The sequence below is a fragment of the Aulostomus chinensis genome, chromosome 14, assembly GCF_037954235.1.
Source record: "Aulostomus chinensis isolate RoL2024-O1b breed Wild chromosome 14, RoL_Achi_v1.0, whole genome shotgun sequence".
NCBI classification, from domain to species: domain Eukaryota; kingdom Metazoa; phylum Chordata; class Actinopteri; order Syngnathiformes; family Aulostomidae; genus Aulostomus; species Aulostomus chinensis.
Genome location: NC_141333.1, coordinates 13,222,773 through 13,245,459, shown reverse-complemented (window position 1 = coordinate 13,245,459; position 22,687 = coordinate 13,222,773). Strand labels below are relative to the sequence as shown.

Genomic DNA, 22,687 nt, shown 5'->3' with positions numbered 1-22,687 from the left:
CGTCACATGCATATGTTCTCCAATGGTGGGACCTTCACATCTCAAGCATCTGTCACTCTTTCTCAGACAAAACTGCAAATTGGGTTGAAATTGGTTTGGAATACACATTTGCAGAGGAGACTGTCGGATCTTGACTTTCTTGCCTTACATGTCATTAAAGTTAAGTGACAACTAAAGACTTCATTAATATGATAATTAAGCAGCGATCATTGTTAGGTTGGTTCAGCCATGGAAACTTCATTAGTTTCTCTCCCCATAATATTGCTAATTGCATGTTGATTATGTCGTTTAGCCTAAGTTGACATTAATTTCTATGCAAATTTTTAACATGTTTGCTCAGAAGAGGGGACTAATGTGGTTAGTGCATACCATATATACATAAATATTCATATAGAATTAGCACAATTCTATGTAAATATTGCAAATATGTTGTATGATTACAAATGAATGTTTAAATTTATAATATTTTAGAATCTAAGCGTATATTAGTTTGTGACCTGCTGAAGAAAGGAAAATGGCACGACCTGTTTCCATCTCGGTAGGCCGTCTTCCTCACACATGAAGAAGAAACATCCCCTGGATGTTGCATCATCACCATTATCCAAACATTGCATCTACAGCTCTAATAAGCGCTGCAAAGATTACAGCAAGAAATCTTTTCGCACACTGGAGGCCCTTTGATTGAGAAAGAAAAAGAGTGAGAGAAGGCAAGTAAACATGGGTAAAATGGATTCTCTGTGTCTATATTTCATGTTGAAAATTGGCTCATAAATCCAGTGGTTTGATCTATGGTACCCGTCGTTGCTTGAAAAAACCTCCGTAAATGTGTAATTTCTCCCTTGACAGAACACAGCCGAAAGGCTATCTTTCTTTTGCTTCCTCCTCCCCTCTCTCTCTCTCTCTCCTTCTCTCTCCCCCTCTGTTTCTCTGTTTTACAGTCTCTCTCTTGCTTCCCTCCTGCTGTTGGATTAATACTCTTCTCTCTTCCCCTCTCTCCTTTCATGCTCCTCTGATATCTTCTTTTCATCGCTGCTCATCCATTTATCAACACTGGGTCCTCTCTCTGTCTCTGTCTCTCTCTCTCTCTCTCTCTCGCTCTATCTCGTTCAATATCTGAACCCATCTGAAGTTATATGGCAGGTATCCTACAAGATGGGCTTCAAGAAGGTGGAGATTATTAATAAATGCTAGTCTAAATTGAAAATAGGTGTGTGTGGATGCATCACCAGTCATGTGTGAATGATAAAGACCCCCCCTCAACAGCTCCATCGGGCTTCAGTGTAGGTTCTGCAACAGTGATGTGGAGAGCATAAAGCAGAACATAGCAGTGTGTCTCATAATGTGTTTGTGATGGCATTGTGATGGGATCTCTTTATCAAGGCCGGGCGCAGGCTTTAATCACAGCCTAAGAGGCGTGCCGGCTGTTTATCATAATTGAACTGTATCCAGGCTAATCGCTGGCATACGTCACTGTCGAGAGGTCGCTCGGCCACACCAGCAGGCGACGCTGGTGGTGGTGATTGAACACACAGTTAAGAGAAAGGATGTGTACTGAGGGACATAAGGCAGGAAGAGGCAGGTAATAGCAGATGTGATAGAAACCTCTTCAAATGCATCACGCCTTGAGGTAATCGTTGATTTGACAATGATTAGATTGTCGATGCCTCCTTTCAGTGGCCTGATGTTTTGTACCTATCATGTCACATCCAATCATTGATGGCTACAAGGGAAAGAGGAAGGAATGCTGCAGTCGTGGAAGGAGGACAGCAACTGGGCAATGTCCTTCCTGGGCGCAGCATTGAAAACTCCCCATGTGGGCCATTACAAATGTCGAAAACCAACTCTCACCTCCGTGCCCTTCTCTCATCTCCATTTCTCTTACTATGACTTTCACCTCCTCTACTATTTAGGTCACCTTGAGGGAGAAAACTTAATCATTATTCCACATCAAATTCACCTAAGCCCTCTGGGACACTAACCTGCAACAAAGAAGAGGGTAGTTGAAACCGCGGGTTGGAAAATCACAAGTGCCCACAGGGCCGGACAGTGGAAGTCATTTCCACTGGATTTTTTTTGCTAGTGGGGAAGTCCTGCTACAACACAAACCCAATCACTGGTGCTAAGCAGTGCTTACAGCCAGGCATTAACCCCACTGTCCACTCTCCACCATAAAGCCCCAGGGAGGCAAGAGAGGAGTAGAGGAGACACTGAACTAAATCTCGAGTTGTGAATCCCCTGTACGAGGAAACATCCAGGTGTTGTTGTCTTTCAAGTTGTCCTACTTCGGCCGAAAGGGAGAAAAAGCTTTTCTTGTCATGTGCACTGAGTAAAAATACTAACTGAATGATGAACATATGAGGAACAAGACACGTTTCATTATAGTAGCTAATTCAGATTAACCTCTTGTTTAGGATATTCTGATTTTGTTTGTTTTTGAATTAGGAATTGTAGCATTAAATTCTCCCTTTTTTGTACCTGATTGAGATCATTCTAGTTTTTAGATCATTTTAGTTGTGGTGCTTTATTAAAATACAAATTCAGGCAGTGAAAATGTATTTTTCTCCACTTCAGGGCAGCAACTCTAGTTTCACCCTGACACAGGTATATTATTGCCATAAGTGGTTAAGACTTTTTCTGGGTTTTGGCCATCTGAAAAATATAAGACTCAAATTTTAGGCTCTATTTTTTCCCCTCCAACTCCTGAGGAAAATGTCTACAAAGTTCACGAGAGAGATCCAAACTTTCTGTCTGCTGGGGACGTCGTTTACCGAATATCGGTCTTTGGTGAAATCATTTGGCTGGTGCAGTGGTAACGAGAGCAGCGGGAGTGATTCAATGTTGTTTTTTTAAAGAAATATGTCCAAGTGTTAGGTGAGAAAAACACAGACAATAATGATGTTGGAATGGAGAACCAAAGGATTTTATGCAGAATACTGCACTCAGTTTTGACCAACAAAATGAGGCAAAATAAAAGTATTGATTCCTTTTTTAATCCAACGATGGTGCGCCTTAAGTTTGAAATTCCCGTAGAAAGTTCACATTTCTGCGGCTCCAGAGTCAACTTTATTTTCAGAGTTAAGGAATTAAATGCAAACATTTTAGTTGCTTTATGTGAGTTGAAAATATAAACAGAATTGCTTGTCTTAATGGGCCAATATCATCTGGGCTGTTCAGGGTAGAGCTGTGAGGTTGGATAAACCAGCTCCTGACTGTTGGACCATCAGCCCTCAGAAACTAACTGGTGTGATTGGATTTGTCGTCAGGAGACATAGAGGCCTCTGAACAATATGTGACAGAGTTCTCTCAGCAAAGCAGTGCAGCGAATGTCTTTCCGCCTTCTCTTTACCTGCTCAAGCACTATTCTAACAAAAGGAAGGGGGAAAAAAATCCAATTTACCATGCGGATCTGCAGCTGTCACAGCAGTGGAATTAAACATTACCCATAACTCACGGGGGTCCTGAGCAGGTCAGTGAGCGGAGGCGCTAGTAACCACTCTAGGGTGCAATAACAAAGGATTTTAACCTCTGACTCCTTCACCAGTGCTGCTGGTAGAACATCCTTCCAACTAACAACAGCGCTCTGGTTACTTACCTGTAAACACCTTACTACTCCCTGCAAGAACTAACAAGAAGACATGGAGACGCGGCATCATAAATGCAATATTTGACACCCTGCTGGGTTTGGAGTAGTCCCCCTCCCCGTGATGCTCCTCCATAGGGGGTTGCTGGGACCCTAAAGCTGCTAGCGTCCTCGTGTCATCACCCACACAGGCTGACTGCTTGCCTGGCTGGCCCGCCACCACCAGAGCCTCAATTACCTGACTGACGTTTCATTAGCGTCTGCAGCTGATCCCGTGGCTGAGAGGCAGTGGGGCGCAGAGGAGCATGGAGAGAGAGAGAGAGAGAGAGAGAGAGGAGGGGGAAAGAGAAGGAGGCTTCGATGCATTATATTCTCATACGCTGTCAGTGTCACAGCACACAGTACATCCACACAGCCACTCATTACATTGCAGTCATTTAGTACATGCTGTTATTGAGCGGGATATGTGTACTAAAATAGAGCTGGCTGGGTTTTATCTAGTGACACCAGGTGCCTGCCCTGGATTGTTGGAGCAAGTGTGAGAGGATTTAAGTGTATGTGCATATGCAATATAAGACAGCAGCAACCAAGAATATTTTGGCTCACATAAAAGTATATATGTGTATTTATGGGTCATGTACATACACATGAGTTTCTGTGTGTGGCCTTTCCATCCTTGGGGTTATTGCGGACCGTGTGTGAGATGATCCAGGGGGCTTAGTGAGACCCTCGGCTTTAGACTCTCCACAGAGCCCACGCTTGGCTGGCCTCTACTTCCCATTTGTCATCCTGGGCCTGTAAGACCCCCGGAGAGATTAGGGTAGAGCAGACACTGGAGGAGTATAGAATAATAGGATCAGTTAAGCTATAAACACAGACAAGTTTGTCTCTCACCCACTCTGGTGCATTGACAGTTTGTAATGGATGTCAAAAGCTTACATCTTCCTCTTAAGGACAGTGAAGGCACCATACATCTTATGTCAGCAAACACAACAGGTGAAGGGAGTAATACCAGTCTGATAAAACGCTCTGCACACTGTAAAAAGTGAGTTTGAGTTGAACATTAAACAAAAGAGTTAACTATATTGACCCACATTGACCACAGCTAATGAACCAAGACCCAATGCAGAACATAAAATGTGAAGGTTTGCCTGTAATTGGACTACTGTGGCACAAGGACCATTAGTCAAATCCTGAGTGCCTCTTCATTTCCATATTTTTGAATATTCTACTTAATTATGCAAAGGGAATCGTGAGGTAGATGAGAAGTTTTAAGAAAGCCTCATAAAGTCCTTATTAAGAGCAGAGGGGATTAATGACAGTTAATATGAGGGCAATCAAACATTTAATACAAAGGCCTTCCTGCGGGCAAACAGTATTTAAATGAGTCAATTAGACGTTCATTATCTACAAGCCTATAGGTGGAGTCAGAGCTGCGTAAACGTTATCGCGGAGAATAACTCCCCTCTACAAGGAGCTAATGAAATATTGAAAAAGTTAGACATGGAAAATGTACAAATATTGATTGCTAGAGGGCTGGTTACATGTTGTCATCAAATCATGGGAGATATGTGAGATATCCACTTGAGATTGTCCCATAAATCATTATAATCAAGTTAGCACCATCTCTCCTCCCAATTAGCTGTGTTGCATTGTTGAAACAGGGTGATGGAGGATAAAGAAGGAAAGCCCTCTAATTATGCATTGTAACATCATTCAAAACAAATCCAGGAATTTAACCACTTTTCTGTAACTTCCTCTAAATTATCATCATGCTAACAAACCACCTTAGAAATAAGTGGATACATAGGAAAAAAAACACATATTCTGCAGAGGATGACTTGAATAATGGACCAAACTATGCTGATATATCATTGTCAGTACCTCCTCCTTCCTTTCTCTCTCTCTCTCTCTCCATGCCTGACTCTCCACTCTTGTCAATTGCCCCAGCACACAATTACTGTGTGTGATTGCTATCAGGCGGGACAGTCAGGGAGGCTCCCAAATTAGGGCCTAAATAGGATTTCCTACATGGCGAAGGGCAAAGCCCCGGACATGGTAATGAAAGCCTATACATCACAATCAGGCCGACAATCCTATTCATACTGCAACACATTACTCTCACTCCTCATAATTATAGAGGGGTGACAGACGGGCCTGTGAGGCATGGTTGTGGTGGTGGCGGAGGAGGCACTGAGTGTGTGTGTGTGTGTGTGTGTGTGTGTGTGGGGGGGGGGTGATACTTGGAATGTGGTGAAGCAGTTTGTTTCAAGTGGCTCCTTCTCTGCACTTGTGATGATCTCTGGACACCTGGAATGACCGGATTAGGTGGGGAGTCCACTGGGTTCAATTCCACATAGTTCCAGTTCTACCTCTACATCTGTGTAATTACAGAAAAGAGTTCTAATTTGAGCATTTTCTTCCAATGGGACACTGACCACATTTTTCATCAGACTGAGTGACACAAGCCCAAATATGTGCACTCACACACACACACACACACACTCCCTCACACTGAGCGATGTGATGAGATGTGAGGGGGACAGCTTTGCGATCAATACCATGAGCAGGAATCAGCGATGGGGAGAATAAGACAATGGCCTATCAGATTGAGGTTGACTTCTCCTTGTATGTGTGGCAGGCCTGTGACAATAGATTGGCTCAGAAATCCGATGGCACTCGGCGACAGAGTAAAAAAAAGGTGGAGACAGATGAAAAGAAAGATTGCTAATGCTCTCCAAGCAGGCATTTTAATCTGTGACAGAGGAGGGATTTGGTGAAAGCCATTATCACACAGCAACCCCCTCCTCTTCCTGCCTCCCCTTTCTTTTCAGATAAGACAACCTTATCAGAGTGCGGGGGGGGGGGGGGTGTACGTACTTGTACCTTTGCATATGTTTGTGTTCCAAAATGGGATATTCAGAATATGATTCATTGGACCCAAGAAAGCCCCACTACATCGATGTAAATCACCTTAAGAACTCAGTCAAACGGTGAGAGTCGTAAAGTGGATTCAGATCACAACTGGCCGGCCGACAAAGCGACAACCATGACAACGAGGTAACATGAGGCACATTGTTACATCTGTTCGCTGCTGAGGCCTGAGGGATGAAGCCACCTTGACTTTGTGTGTGTATGTGTGTGTGTGTGTGTGTGTGTGTGTGTGTGTGTGTGTGAGTGTGTGTATGTGAGTGTTCAGCCTGTGTTTCACCTGCAGCTGCAGAGATACCTCTCATCTCACAATCGCATCACAACCTTCAAAAGAGAGATGAGGAGATGATGGTGTCCGCCCACTCGGGTCACGTTTTCACCTCAGGAAACTTGTCTGCTGTGTTTGCTGGACCAGGTGCACAATTGTGTGTGTGTGTGTGTGTCTGTGTACAAGTGCAGAAGGCAGCAGATGGAGAGATGTGCTTGAGATGACTCTTCCTGATGTAATGGACTGATAGAGGTTAACTGTGTGTGTAGCAGGGGAGACTGTGTGTGTGTTCATGTTTCAGCATACACCTGCATACATGTCTTTGTGCAGATGAGTGTGTAAGCATATATGTTTGCATATAGGTGTGTGTGTATGTGTGTACGTGACAGACAGCAGCCTACTTAGTGCGTGTGTCTCCTGAACATGCTGTCCCTTCTGTGATCAGGACAATCCATCAGGCCCTGCCCCTCATTAATCACAAGAGAGAGAGAGACACACACACACACACACCTTTAGGATCAGGGCAGGCAGTGATGAACAGGAGGGTTAGTTTAGTTGAGCACTCACACCTGCACCACAGAGAGAGCATGTTGCCATCAAGCGCCACAACACATATGTAGACATGAACCGTTGCCTCAGAGCTCCCAGGAGACAATCTCAAGGGATCCTCTTCTTTTCTATGCATTATATCTACTTTTCCTCTTTCTTAATGTCCATTTTTGCTATACTTCATCCATGTATTTTGCCTTTCAAGTACTCACCAATAGGTGTCCTAACACTTTTTCCCTTTCAGAAGCACTTTTTTACTCCAGCATTCCAAAAAAGCTCATCCTGTGTATTTAGCATGAAGCACCAAACTGTCAGTGTTCGAGTTGTTTGCTTTAAGTTCAAATCAAAGTGATTGGATGCCAAATGGCTTCAGAAACACTTGGGTGTATAATACTGAACGACACACTCGAGAGTTTGTCAATAGATGTTTTTGGACAGGTTTGCTGTGTTTGTGAGGTCGAAACGTACTTGTGATTGCTGGAAAGGCAAAAAAAAAAAAATCACTTTTTGGTTGAAGTGTCTCTTAAAGTTGAGTTGCGTTTTTGCCCATTTCTTTAACTCAAACTTCCCCTTGTGGGACAGTGAAGAATTCATCAACTTTAATGTCCTCTCTCATTATTTTTCCCATTAAAAACCGGTCTTTTATTTGCTCTGTAGTTCTGGAGGAGCGTCAGCGAGAGCACATATTCCCTGTTGATGTCATCGAGGGTTATCAAACTACTCCAAACTGGGTCCTAGCGTCTGGTTTGAAGGCAGAGGGAGTCTAATGAAAATATTCCTCTCAGATCCTCTGCCGCAGCTTGTTTGACTGTTAATTCTTCCTCTTAGTCGTCTCAAGTCGGCCAGCTGTGTGGAGGACTTGTTTTAAAGGTCTAAAGTTGTCAGACATTTTTCTGAGCTTTTTGAGGCGACAGTTTCATTTCATTAGGTCACCACAAGGCAGTGGGTGCCACCATTTTAACCCGGAGATGTTGCTGCTCCCATACTTGTCTCAAGTCTCCACTCACGGCCTTTTAATGGATCATCAGATTGGAGCTGAGGAGCCCTCCATAGAACCAGCGTACTGGCTAATTCACTATTGATCCTGGCCCATACACCAATTTCCACTTGTGTTTGGTTTGGGACTACAGTTTCGGTCACGCTCCGTCACTCCCTTAGGGGCCAGGGAGGAGCCCACACTACTCTCTTATCAGTCCGAGAGCACACACACAAAGAGTGTGTGGAATGGAGAGAGATGAGGAGTGAGAGGCAGGAGAGGAGTGTTACCAGCTTGCAGACAAAGGGAGAAAGAGGTCATTAGTGGATGGTGATGAGAGAGAGAGAGAGAGCGCGAGCGAGCGAGCAGTGGCCACAGTGTGTTCTGTTGTGGGGTGACTCTTGAGATGCACGAGGGAGATGGACCACTGTTATTTCACTAAATCCTTGTGCTGGTTGAACAGGGATGTGCTAAAAGATAGAGAGGAAACACAGAGCTGTCCATGGTGCTGGAAGAGGCTACTTATTCTAGCATGCAGCCACACAGACACGGGGCTGGTTATTCCAGGAGGTCATCGGTCGTCCCTCTTGGTGTGTGTGTGTGTGTGTGTGTGTGTGTGTGTGTGTGTGTTTGTGTGTGTGATGGGGGTGATATGACTGGGGAGATTCATTAGGATTGTGTCACTAAATAAATGTGTGTTGACCTGGGATGCTGACGTTCCCCTGACACCATGCTAGTGGCCAATCTCCTGTGCGCGCACACACACACGGCACGCGATGCTTCACAGATCAAATCTTTGCACACCTCACATTCCTCCTTTCCTCCATCCACTCACCTCTCACTCTCCATCCCTGCTGTCCCCACATCTCCTTTATCCTCCTGCCCCCCACTCTCTCTCTCTCTCACCCACACACAAACACACCCTCTCTCCTCTTTATCTCCCCAACTCTCCGTATGTGTACCCCCACCCTTCTCTCCTCTCTTTTTCTTTCTCCCAGTAACAACATTCCCTGGACTAATTGCAATTCTGTCAGCAGGTAAATGCTTTGTGACCAGTCCCTGACAGTCACGCTACCCGGCCCCCAGGTTGCCACTGACAGTCATTGTGGGGCAGACAGGCGAGCTTCGGTAACGTTGGCAGTCAGTTAGCAAGTCAGTGTCTATGGATGTGTGGCCTCTCAGCTGAATAGCGAGTCTCCAACTGTCTGCTAGTGTGTGACGTTCCCATTACCCCGCCACAGAAAAAGGTAGACAGCCACAGAACAGCTGGATAATACACTGTCTGGATGACGATACACTCTACCTCTCACACACTCTTCCTCTCACCTCGTCTCCGGGCCGATGACAAAGCCATATTGATACTGTCAGGTTAGGAGCCTGCCAGCCAGTGTGACATGCCAGCACTCGCGCGCTTGATGTCTGATGTCCAATATTAAAGCAAAGGCTGGGTGGAGGGATGGCTATTGATGATGAATGATGGATTAGAGAAGGTATGTGGACAACCTTGGGCGTCCAAATTTTTATACATACCTGCATCACCTGTCATGACTGAAATACATCACTTACCTCCAAACATAAGACATTTAGCTTATAATCCTGCGTACAATATGTACTTATTAGTACTTTTACCAGAATCAGCCTTAGCATAGCTCCTTGATGACCAACCTTAGCTAATTAAAGCAGGCTGTTGACAGTTGTGAGTGTGACCCTTAGCACACAGCTTCCCTGGGGGTTCTGTTAGCATGCTAATGCTAATCCCCTGTGACGGGGGACAGGGCAGGGCTGTCCCCTGTAGCCACCGCTCTTGTGACCACAGGATGTGTCAGGACAGGCACAGTGATGTGCTAACATGAAGACGTCCCCATGTGCATGTCACAAATGTGTAATTAGAAAAGAGGCAGGCAGAGGGAGAGCTGGGGGGGACAGTTGTTGTGGGACCACTTGATCTATGTTCTCAACGTGGCTCAGAAAAGAGCAGTCGGCGCCTAAAAACAGGCTTCTAAAAGAGCAACTGGTTCACAGGCTTTAATGCGACAATTTGCCTGATGTGAGCTTGAGGTTATGCTTGAGATTTGATGTGAACAGAATCAGAGAGGGAGCAACACGAGGCTGCACTGAACATAACTAGAACCAGGTTAATAATACAAGCAAGAGGGACAGAGGAAAACACTCCTACACCTGCCTGTCAGTCTCTTTGTCTCACTCTCCTCTCTCCTCTACAAGGGAAGGTCAAGGACACATGCATATTCATGGAGGAGCCTGGCACAGGATCGATAGCTTTTAATTGTTTTCCCTTGGTTGGTGGAGGGACGTGCCAGTGTCTATTGATCTGTTTGAGCAGAGGCCACTCACAGAGCACAACTATGAGACCTTTACCTGACTGAACACCGATAGACCGCAGGGGCAGGCGGGCTGTGTGGTGATTAGAATTTTGACACACAAAACCACACGCTGCGTGAAAGGGCCTCGTGGGGCTTAGATGTAGATAGATACACACAGAGGTGACACACCGCAGCAGAGGGGCTAAAGACAAAGAGAATCATAAGGTTTGATACTGTAGGTGAATCATGACCTGAAAAGATTACAATGAATGAATGAACACACGCATATTTACCTCCGTCAAGGAGTTTATATTTCCTGTGGCATTCGTCTGTTTTTCAGCAGGATTACGCAAAAGCTATTAGACCTGGAAGAACCCATTACATTTTAGGGCATATAAATCATGGCACCACCTGATGGTGAAAGAAAATGACCCTTTTTTTCTTTCTTTTTTACTTTCTAATATACTCCTCTTCAAGGGTCTGTCCGCTTTAAATGCGGAGACACCTATGGGCAAAGAGAGGGAAGAAATGAAAAATTATGATAACATACATAATTTAAAATAAATACATTATCTTATCACATTCTGCAGTATAAAAATGCTGCATCCCTCCTTCACTCACCTCCAAGCTCCAGCAAACCTGAGCCAGGCGCATCACGATCTTTATAACATGAGGCGCTTGGGCCTATCAGGTGTGCTCCTTGATTTGTTGCACGGTGCAGCTTTCAGCCAGAGGGGGGCGATAAACATGACAAAACTTGACATTCATGGTAGCCGCTTTAAGTCGAGAATCTGAACAGTTCTTCCATTGCTAATATTTTCACTAATTGATGTCAAAACGTTCAACCGATCTTTGTCCTCTTCTAAAACTGGACTGGACTGAACTGGAGTTTAGTTTCTACAAACACGGACCAGATTTTAAGCAGACCTCCATACCAGGTCAGACCAGGGTGATCTATTGGTCAAGATGCTAAAGTTAGTTAATAACACCAAAGTCAAACTTTTTTTTTGAACCACAGGGTTTTAAAAATCCTACAATCACACCATTGGGAAACTTTCTCTGATACAGCTTTATCATCCTGTAAAACATTCACATCTGAATGTTTACGTTGTGAATAAAAGCAAACTCAGACGAATGTGTTCATCTTACCGTCTCCCAGTCAACCACATCTTCCCCTCCTTGAAGATTATCCCCTTCAGATGTGTCTTCTCCCTCTTTCATTTATTCTTTTGTTGCTGGTTGAATTTGTCAATTTGAACAGGCAAAGTTGAGAGATTGATGGGAGTAAAAGGAGGGTGCGTGGGGTGGAAGAGAGAGAGGGGGTGAGGGTGGGAGAGACAGATAAAAAGATTGTGACAGTCATCCATTTGACCCAGGCTGTTGAGTGAGAGCAGCCTGGCTTGTCAAATCTCTGTGCTAACAGTGAATAGCCGTATCTGTGCAGAGCATAGAAGGGTGTCATGCACTATGGTTTCATGGTTCAGGATAAGGCTGGATAAAGCCATTGGCTGGATGACACACACTCTCACACACACACACACACACACACACACACACACACACACACACACACACACACACACACACACTTTCTAACTCCCTGTCTGTCTGTCGCTCCCTCACAGTCTTGACCTCAAAACAAGAAGCACAGACACTTATTTCCATCAAGCCTGCCTTTTTCTATGGAAACTGTCAATTTTAGAGTTTCCGTAGCAGAGGAAACAGTTTCTTGCTCACAGATTAAAGCTTGATTATTGAACAATGGCAGCCCTTCATCCCCGCCCTCCTCCTCCTCTCTCCACTACACTGTAATATCCTGCTCATCCACGCACACAGGACCTATTACCAGCTCATTAGCCTGAATCATACGAGAATTAGACCCCTGCCTGGTGACAATAGCATAGAGAACAGGCTGTTTTTGCTCAGGAGTCAGGGGTTAAGTTACCAATCAAAATAGCCAGGCAGATCTATTGAGACATTTTAATATTGGCCATTGTGGGAGCTCCAAAAAAATTTTAATCTCTTGCTGGCATGGATGCCCCCTAAGGCAACTCAAATAACGGTCTTCAGGAGTAGGGTGGGGGGTGGGTTTTCAAAGAATTGATGTACCCTGTGGCATTTGGATAATTGTGTTGGAATTGCTGCCACCTTGAACAGTTTTCAGGATGAGCGCCCTTTCCTTATTTCACCTCATTGCTTACCTGGAAAGATTTTTCTGCTCTCTCAAACAAGTGTTCATGTCTCTGTCCTTTAAAGACGCACTACTAACACATAACACCCTGGGTTTATTGGTTTCAGGGGAAAGTGGGCCAGGTGGTGCTACCTTTTAATATCTTGTAAACCAGCAGAGGGGGCCAAGAACGAAGACTGGACCGGGAGACATGCGTGCAACATTTCATTCATTTTTACATGCTTTTACAACTGTAAAGCCAAATAGTTCTCATCTCACCTGTCAAGCCTCTCTTCTTTTACTTGATTTCCACCTGCATATGGTATGGTCCTCATCACCATCTACACCCCACACCCCCCCTCCCCCTCTCAGTGGTCCTGTCCTCTCCCAGGGTTCAGACTAATGACTAGTGACAGTCCACTGAGGGGAGCGAGCTGTTTGCAGTCAGCAGTGCGTTTGTTGGTAATTATTTTCCAGAGTGTCACATTAGTGTCAACCTCGTGGCGGTGAAAGAGGAGAGAGGACGAGGGCTCCGGCTGGCTGGCTGGCTGGCTGGCTGGCTGGCTGGCTGGCTGGCTGGATGGGTGAGGTCAGGTGGGGGGAGTGAGGGGAGGGTTAGGGTGTGATGTTTGGCGTGATGGGTTTAGAACACAGACTGTCACTACTCTTCGCCTCTTGGCTTCATAGAGAACAGCGATGGGAGTCAGTGGAAGACGGGGTGCACGGTTTCGCCTCCATGTTTCGATTCTGTGTCCATCTTGAAATTGATTGCTAGCCATCACAAACATTTTTACATGTTTCAGGAATTCTTGTCAGATATTGTGACTTGGTTACATCCATTGCATTCCTGGGATCCCTCCTCTTTTTGACTTTTTCCTCCAGGACAGTGGATGTTCCGCATTGTGCAGATTACAGAGCCTCCTGAAGAAAAGTTTGATGTTGAGCAAAACACAGTCAATTAATGTTGATTTGACTGCAACAATTTGTCTAGTTATGAAATGTATTTTGTGTTGCCAAAAGCGTGATGTCGCTCGTTTCCTCTGTTATCCGCAATCATTCTAAACACAAATATGACGTGTTCCTTTGTTAAGATAAACATGTGTCAAACCCACTGATATAAATACTCTGTAGAACACTTAGAAAGTATTTGTCTCTCATTGTTCTCTTCTCACTCGTCACTGTGGACACATTAACGCCGATGAATAGGCGGTTTGTGAGCAGCGTTCTTCAACTATTGCTCCGCCGCTGTGCCAAGATGCACTTCCTATGTATTTATATTTTCTAAGGTAAATAAAAGTGATATTTTAGGAGCACCAGTGCATCACTTTATGGTCTGTTTTTCCCCAATTGTCACATGGAGTCCTATTTATTTGCAAAAAAAACAACACACTAAATGCTGTACAAATACAGATAAAAGTAGATCAAAAACAAATTTCGCATTTGACTGTTTTGTTTAATAAAAGATTATAGAAGCTATTAGCTTCCCCCCCACTCATATAACTATATATTTGTCCCCTTTGTATATAGTTTGAATAAGATGGCTTGAAGTTGCAAAGTGAGTGTAACAGACTAACCTATTGACGTATCGTCCTTCTCTCTCTCATTCTATTGAATATTCTGCTTCTTGTGACTCCCTTTAAACCCGTAGTGTCCTGATAAAACTATACTCAGCTCAGGGAATGTAACTCCAGCTGTGTAGAGACCAAGTTGAGTACATGCAAACAGTATCGGCCCACTGACATGGGTGTGCTGTGAATGTGAAAACACGGAGGATATTGGTGTGTGTGTGTGTGTGTGTGTGTATACGGGGGCAGTCACCAGCCCCCTTGGGAGGAAGCGATCAATGATTGAGACCATAATGCACCTCTCTGTATTCCACCTCACATTCACGCTCACTGGCTGCTTTGGGGAGCTGTCACACACACACGCACACACACACACACACGCGCACACACACACACGCACACATACTTCCACTTTCTCACACACACACATTGTCACATGTTCGACAGCTCATCTCTCACACGTTCCCTTCCACTCCATCTTGTAGCTGTCTGGTCGATGGCCTCTCTCGCTGTCTCACTTCCACTGCTCAGTCTCTGGCAGACTGCTGTGCTCTGGCGCCGTCTCTCCCTATGTTAATATAGTAGCTAACCTCTCTCTCTCTCCATAGCACTGCTACCAGACAGCCTCTGTGTTGATATACTGAGGAGAGTGTAGCCCTCCACCGCACAACAACTACCCAACTGACTCCAGAGAACTCCACACTCTTCATCTCCACTACTGTTACTGCTGCCACCAGGCTCAGCTGTTGTTGCCTTCAGATTTACTTGTTCAAAAAAAAAAAAAAAAAAGACTCGCAATTTCTTTTCTCTTTCCTTTTGCTTAGGGAAATGTATGAATGTTGAAGGCAATTTGCAGTTTCATAGCGAATTGCAATTATCACTAATTGGTGTGTGTGTGTGGAAATGATTACAGCAGTAATTTACTCCAAGAGCCAAAACATAAACTGAGAATGAAAGGGCTGAGAAAAGTAAAGAGTGAAGACATCCCAATTATACATAGATCAAGTTAAAATACTCAACTGATGACCTGTGGCATCTTAATAAAAGAAGTTGCGTGTACTCATCGTGCTACCTTGTTTTCATTTGCCTCATCTTTTACTCATCAATTACATCAGAGATGCTGATAAACAGACACAAATAAGAGACCAAATCAAAGCACAAGCAAACATAACACACTCTGTATGCATGTGTGTGACAGCCAAGACGGCTGCCAAGTGACTCACCTCCTGCCAGAAAATGAAGACATACAATTAACATCGCATCCCATCATCCTCAGCTGAGTAGGCAGGCCTGTAATTGGCTGGCTGACCAACCTGCGTGGCTCCGGGTGGCAATTTATTCTGGGAGCCATGCAGTTTACCCAGGGCAGCTAACGGCCCCTGTGCCATAACCTGGCTGAGGCAGCGGGGACATCATTAACACTTCACTGGGCCTGCAGGACACACACCGCCATCATCATCCACTATACACCAACCACAGTCACTTTCATGGAAGAACAGGGGAGATTGTTCACTGATCTGCAGGCAGATCTGGATGTTACCACCAATTCTCACCTCCCTTGACTGTATTTGACGGCGTGTGCTTGTCTAAACCCAAACCGGTGAATAAGGAAGAAGGCGCTGTCTCGGTGCAGTAATGACCTTGCCTTGTCACAGGAAAGACATGTGTTACACGCTGCCGTGTTGGTTCGAGGGCGAGACGGTTACAGAGTCAGTCTGGACTTTATGTGTCCATTTAAAGGTCTGCATCTGCTGTCTGGCCCTCTACCCCCTCACCAACCAACCAGCTGTCTTTAGGTGTGACAAGAAGCAGCACGCATGGAAAGTTCCATCTTGGGGAACCCTTTAAGGATGTGAAGGATGGATGAACTGTCCCTGCAAAATCTTGGCTCCCTTCAGTCTTAATGTGGAAAGAGAGACAATATTTATTTTTATATCCCAACAATCCAGAGTGTTTCCTGTTAGCACTCTGCCCATAAGCTTCTTCCTTGTGCCTTCTTCTCGCGTGTATTCCCAATTCACTCATTTCCCTTCTCAGAACTCTTTTTCGCTCTCTGATCTCACACACACACACACACACACACACACACACACACACACACACACACACACGCATGCACACACACACGCGCACACACAGAGGCATACAGGCTCACAGCCAAATGGCTGTTCATTAAAGACAGGGACCTGAGGGGAAGCAATCGTCTGAGAGACGGAAATTGCGTGTCACATTAGATTAGCAGTGTAAAGCCTCTGGATTGGCTCCGGGGAATAAAGAATTATTTCAATTACATTATTTCAAAAAGTCTTTAAGCAATACCAATACCGATAAAAACAAATTAAGAGTGATTTGGGCTGATTTGTGGTGCTCTGAGCTGTGCTTTCCGACAATGTGCTTGAAATCACATATGAATTATGTAGATATTACACTGTCTGTAATGTGTTGGAGTGGAAGGTACATTATCTGTGACAAATAATACCATTGGTTTGCATTGTGTCTCATCAAAAGGGAATGTTCCCAAGTGTCAATCACCCAGGCTGGAGACTGGAGAGGCTCAGTGAGGTATGGAGGAGCGGATAACTCCATCACCTGCCATTCACACAGTCTACACTGCTAACAAAGCACTGACACCCACTCAGAAAGTGATGGGTTGACTGGACTACTTTGTCTAATGCACTGGATTGAGACTTTTTAGAGCACATGTCCTATCTTATGTCTTTATGTCTTCCGGCTTGTAGATTTGAAAGTATTTTAAATTCCATAAAGTATTTTAAAAAAAAAGATAAAAGGCCATTTTTCTTAATTCAGTTGGACACCTTCACAACTCAAAGTTTCCTTCTTGTTTAACACGTGGCTAAACTAAATACTTTTCCGATGATTACATTTCATACTAACACATATTTAGCGAAGACAAGATTGAATGTGTCCAGTACAGGCAGCGCGTCTCAAGGGGGCCAGGAGGGGAGAGAAGGGGAGGATTAGAAGGAGGGAGCGGGGTGTGTGGGATGTGGGGGTGGGGGGGAATTGTCACACGGAGCGCTTGAGAGAGAGAGAGAAAGAGAGAGACGAACAGAGTCAGTGCGACCCGCAGCCAGTCCACTCACTGATGATCCTGACCAGAATCACTACGACTACTACCCTCAACTACTCAACTCTCCATCCGGAGAAGGACTCGCAGAGAGCCACGCCGCCGCCGCTGCCACCGCCGCCTGCAGCCTTCTCTCTCTCTCTCTCCCCCTCCCTCTCTTCTCCTCTCTGCGCCACCAGGAGAAAAGTGCCGCGCGTCCTTGAGATCTAAAGTTGAAAGAGAGGGAGAGAGAGTTAGCGGACGGAGGAAATACATCTCGCTCTCAGTACTTCATCACGGTAAGTATCGACTGACGCTGGGCGATTATGGCTTCATTTGTGTTAATTGGTTTAATTGGTTATTTGAGTGCCATGTGCTCCGCGCGTGCTGGGAAGCGTGGTGGATTTCTCTGCTCAACTGAGTCAAGCAGTGCGCTCTCGCCGAGCAGCAGCTCACAAAAGGATTTTCTTTTTTAAATGAAAGAGTTACTTTGTGCTTCCTTTTTTGTGTGCTTCTTTTAAAGTTGTGGCTGAAATGTCTCTTATTAGTTGTAGTTTGTTTAGGGAACGCATGTTTGTAGATTTATGTTATTATTGGTGCGCAAAGTCTCCCTTCTTTTCACTTTTGTGAATAAATAAATGAGATTATGCTTATTCTTAACCTTAGAAATAAACAATTAATAACATGGAATTTGCGAAGACTTCACTATTTAGGCCCTTTTTTAAACTTAAAATAATCACTTGGATTTTTTTAATTCATGTGGGAAATGTGTTCATTTCTACTAAACCTTGTAATTACATTAAAATACCACAATTAATTACATTCATTTAATGGTACTGTGTAAATTGAATTTTCAAGTTGAGGACAAATTTTCTCTATTTCGGGACAACCCAACATTTTTTTTAAATTTTATTTTATTCGCAGCAACCCGTCTGATTCACGATTTTTGATTGTCTTAAATAAGTATTTTAATAGAGAGGAAAAGAGAGAATTCGTCCTATTTTCCGAGTGTTTCTCTGATTTTTCCCCAAATCTATTGGCTTACCTCACTGTTGAATGCATCTCTTGCAGGCCTTGTGTTTTATTGGCAATTTATTCCATCGTAATTATTTACAGGCACAGTGGGGCCTCCTCCAGCTTTTTTAAATTGAAATTAGTCCAAAAGTGTGATTGTAAAAATGCACCCTGAGTGTTTTACAAAATGAAGGGTTTAGGGCGATAGGGATCATGAAACAATTATCTTGTGAAAAAAAAAATTAAAAATGTGCTTTATTTCCAGAATTAAACTAATTATTTCAAAGCAACTCCAAGGAATTATTTTGATTTAAAGAAAAGGCGAATGAAATATTTCCTGAGACTTTTAAAAGAAGCAAAAACAGGAAAAAGTCTGTCTTTTTATGTTGCTAATTCTCCTCATGAAAACTTTCCTCTGTGTGTCGTCTCCTCACCGCCTCTAACAGCGAGGTGAATGGACCTCCACCGCCCCTTCAAGATGGACAGCCCCTCCTACCTGCCAGCTCCTCTGGCCTCCCCAGCTCTGATGGTCCTCGCTTCCACCGCTGAGGCTGGCCGAGACGCTTCCGTCCCCTGCCAGGCTCCCAGGCCCTTCGGGGTTCCTGTCTCTGTGGAGAAAGACCTCCACCTTCCCTTCCCTTCAGCGTCTTACACCTTCACCTCCATGTATCAACGCCAGGGCCCCATGTCAGGCACCTTTCCTACCCGGGACTTCCCAGCCTCCCTGCTCCACCTGCACCCCCAGTTCACCCCACCAAACCTGGACTGCTCCACCCTGGGTATGCTCAACCACAGTGGGGTAGGCGCCTTCCGACCTTTCTCCTCCCCGCAAGAGGAGAGGGAGTCTGTCGGTTACCACTCAGCTTTCACCCCTGCAAAGAGGCTGAAAAGTTGCTTCTCAGAAGTGGAGGGGAAGGAGTTTGACTTTGGCTCCCCGGGAGGCTCCGTTAAAGCTGGGGACGAGTCAGGGAGGAAGTTGTTCACCATGTCGGGCCTGCTGTCTGACGGAGAGGCATCACTGAGCCCGGAGGAGCGCAAAGAGCACAGTGAGTCCACACACACACACACACACACACACACACACACACACACACACACACACACACACCAATGCACGTTCAGGTTCATAAGACGGCACTTGCCTGAACATATTATCAAACACTCGTCTCACATCTTTAGAGCATGCAGCAATGTGTGTTGACTGTAATTGGCACGTTAAAGACCTTCCTGGAGCTGACGTGATTCAGCTGATGAGATTTCAAGCTCCTCCACCGCTGCATAGGTGACAAATTGAAAGGAGTACAGCCATATCTGAAACAGTTTCCCTTTTGCACTCTAGGCTTTATCGTCTAGTTGGGCAAAGTGTTTACAGCGTCTGACACAACTTTGACACAAATAAATTGAACAGTGTCTCTTATTCAGCTCAGTGATCATTAGCCACATATGACCATTAGGCCTATTGGAAGTCAGATTTTTCTTGGTGGCTGAGGAGCACAAATACATCGGAGCGTATGGAGGGTTGACATAGGAGGAGTGAGAGTTGGAACGAATGACATCCTGTCAGAGATAACGAGGTGGCAGAGATAGAGAGGAAGAGATGGAGGAGGATAGAGAAAAAGAAAGAGAGAGGAGAGAGAGAGACGCGGCGATGCGCCTCAGCCTGAGCTTCCCAACGACAACCCTCAGCTCAATATGGCCGCCCACACCAGCCGTCTGATTTGTTGACAAATGAGTGGGAGAGGTGTCAGTCAGTGCGCCGCGGAGGAAGAGACGCTCCTCATTACTCCCGGGGATAATTGCCCAACGACGTGGGGGCACAACACTCGCCTCAGAGAGAGAGGGAGGGAGAGGCAGGAAGCAGAGTCAGGGAGACTATGCTAGGCATGATGGGAAATCAAACCCCCTCAGTGGCGGTCGCCAAGGGGAGCGCCTGACAGATGAAAGGGACCAGAGAAAGACAGAGAGAGGGAGAGAGAGCACCCAAAGGCTCGGCAGATCAGAGGGGGACACCATCAAAAATAATGACAATAGGAAGGGGGGGGCAGAGACGGAGAGGGGCGAAGCCAGGAGGGGAGACACTGATACACGCTCTCACACATATCACCTAAAGGAAACTTTCATCCCACACATAAAGGGCGGGAGCAGGGACGAGTTGTCTTAAGAAAAGTTTGGATTGTGCGCCTCTATGCATATGTGTGTGTCTTTGTTGAAACTTGCCGATTTTGTCGCTGGTTGGTGGCTGAGTGACAGGGCCAGGGAGGCGGAGTGGCAGCAAGGAATCTCAATATGGAATTTTAATAAGGACGAGAAAGGAAGCGATGCCAGCCAGCATGCTGGTGTGAGAGGTGTGTCTGTCTGACAATGTTTGCTCTGTGCACTCGTGCATGCGTGCTCCCTTCACCTCCTGATTTTAGGAATCTCATTTGGGGAAAGTTGACAAGGACAAAAGACGGGGTGAAATAGAACATGGGGAGTGTCTCTCCAAAAAATGAGTTTGGGGGGTAAAAAAAAATTTGATTCGTGAACATTGGAAGCTGCTTTTCCAGCTTTATCCAATTAGACTGGAGCTAAGGCAAACTAAGAGCTTTAATGCAATTGAGCTCCCAGCACTTCTCTAAGTCTGACATCCACTTGTTCCTCTTGACTGGCTAACAGACAGTCACTTCAGGAGCGAAAAGTCTTAAGCTTGAAATCTTCTTGGAGTGTGAGAGTGTGTCTACAGCTTCCAGTGAGGATGGAACTAAACCATAAAAGCCTACTTTTAAACTTTGTATGTTTTCTTCATTAGTGAAATTATCTGTATTTTCTCTCTGTGTCTGTGTTGGTTTCCTGTGAGTAGTTTGGTCGCTTCCCAAGTCAAACACATCCATAAATGGGATGAAAAATGCTTCTGCCTCTTCCCTTATGACAGGAACTGCAGTCGGTCCTCAGAGGCGGCCCCGGTTCTCTTATAGATTTAGGATGCAGAGGACAAATAGTCCTTCGCAAATTGAATTGTATCAAATCCCTCTAGAGGCAATACGGCATTCGGCTTTTTCATGATATGCTGAGATGTCGTCAGCCCTGATCTCACTTTAAGGATTGTACCTGTGAGATTGTAATAATAAATAATAAATTGTCCGGGTGTGATCCGAAGTGAATTCCTCACTTAGCTCCTCCTTGTCAAGCAGGTACGAGACCTCCTCTCTTTGGCCTTGTGCATCATTGTGGTTTGACATCTCCGTCTGTCCATTTAGTGTCTCCCTTCTGTTGATTTTCCCTGCCAGACTCGCCTCGGTTTTATCAGGGAAGGTCTGAGATGCACGGTGTGCTCTGACAGCTGTTCAAACAGCCTCGCTCGGTTTCAAAGGGCAGATGTCTTCACTGGAGCGAGTCATGCTTATTTTCCTCAGGGAGATGCTTTCTGCCGCAGGGCTGAGCTGGAACTAAAATGGCCCTTTACCAGAAACATGAGTTGGGGAAACTGGAGGAGTGGAGTGGCAAAACACACCGTGGCCAGACGCTGACGGAGTGGTGTGTGTATGTGTGTGTATGCATCTGTACATCACGGTGCCAAATCTGGTGGAGAGCTGCGATAACTGGAGCCAGATGTTTGAGAACCATCGCGCTGTGGTACTTGGACCTCTCAAACTGTTAGATGTGGCTTCACCTGCACAGTTAATTACATAAAGTTGACCCGTCTGACGAATCCGGATTTTTTTTTTTCACCTCGCTCTTTCCTGAACATTACCAGCTGACCTGAAGACAGTTTGATTTGCTACCACGTGTTATGTTAAGATCAGCAACGGTGGCAGCGCCATGTTTCACAATGATTTGTTCCTCACAAATTACAGACAAACCATCCCGCAGGTCTCTTGCATAATTTAGTGTGAATGCCTCTGAGTTTGTTTCATTAGAGAAATACATCAAAGTTAACAGGAGAAGGATTGACCTCATTTTGAGGTTGCTGCTTCCATGTTGCAAATTAGATGAAGCCACCAACTTGCTGGCAAAACAAATGCAAACCAAGCAAGCCAACGTCAAAGGGATATTTCACCCAAAATTGAAAATTCAGTCATCATCTACTCACCCTCATGCTGATGGAAGGTCAAGGAGAAGTCTGCAGGAGTTCCACGGGAAAAGGTGTTGTGGTAATCTCGCTAGTTGAGGGGCGTCGTGACCAATTTCCAAAATGTGAAATAAACAAACGTAATGAAACCGATAAATTTCTCCATATTGTTAATCTGAAGTGTCCTGAATCTTCAAC

At 45.1% G+C, this 22,687-nt stretch overlaps 1 protein-coding gene across 3 annotated transcripts in view; it reads left to right on the top strand.

The window, feature by feature from the left end:
* The first annotated feature begins 17,453 nt into the window (after positions 1 to 17,453).
* Positions 17,454 to 22,687, top strand: part of rnf220b (ring finger protein 220b) — a 32,168-nt gene continuing 26,934 nt past the window's right edge. For all 3 annotated transcript variants that reach the window (XM_086223813.1, XM_086223812.1, XM_086223811.1), the window contains exons 1-2: positions 17,454 to 17,726; positions 18,888 to 19,487. In XM_086223813.1, the coding sequence (XP_086079939.1) occupies positions 18,896 to 19,487 (592 nt within the window). In that variant the 5' untranslated portion in view covers positions 17,454 to 17,726; positions 18,888 to 18,895. The remainder of the gene's footprint in view (positions 17,727 to 18,887; positions 19,488 to 22,687) is intronic.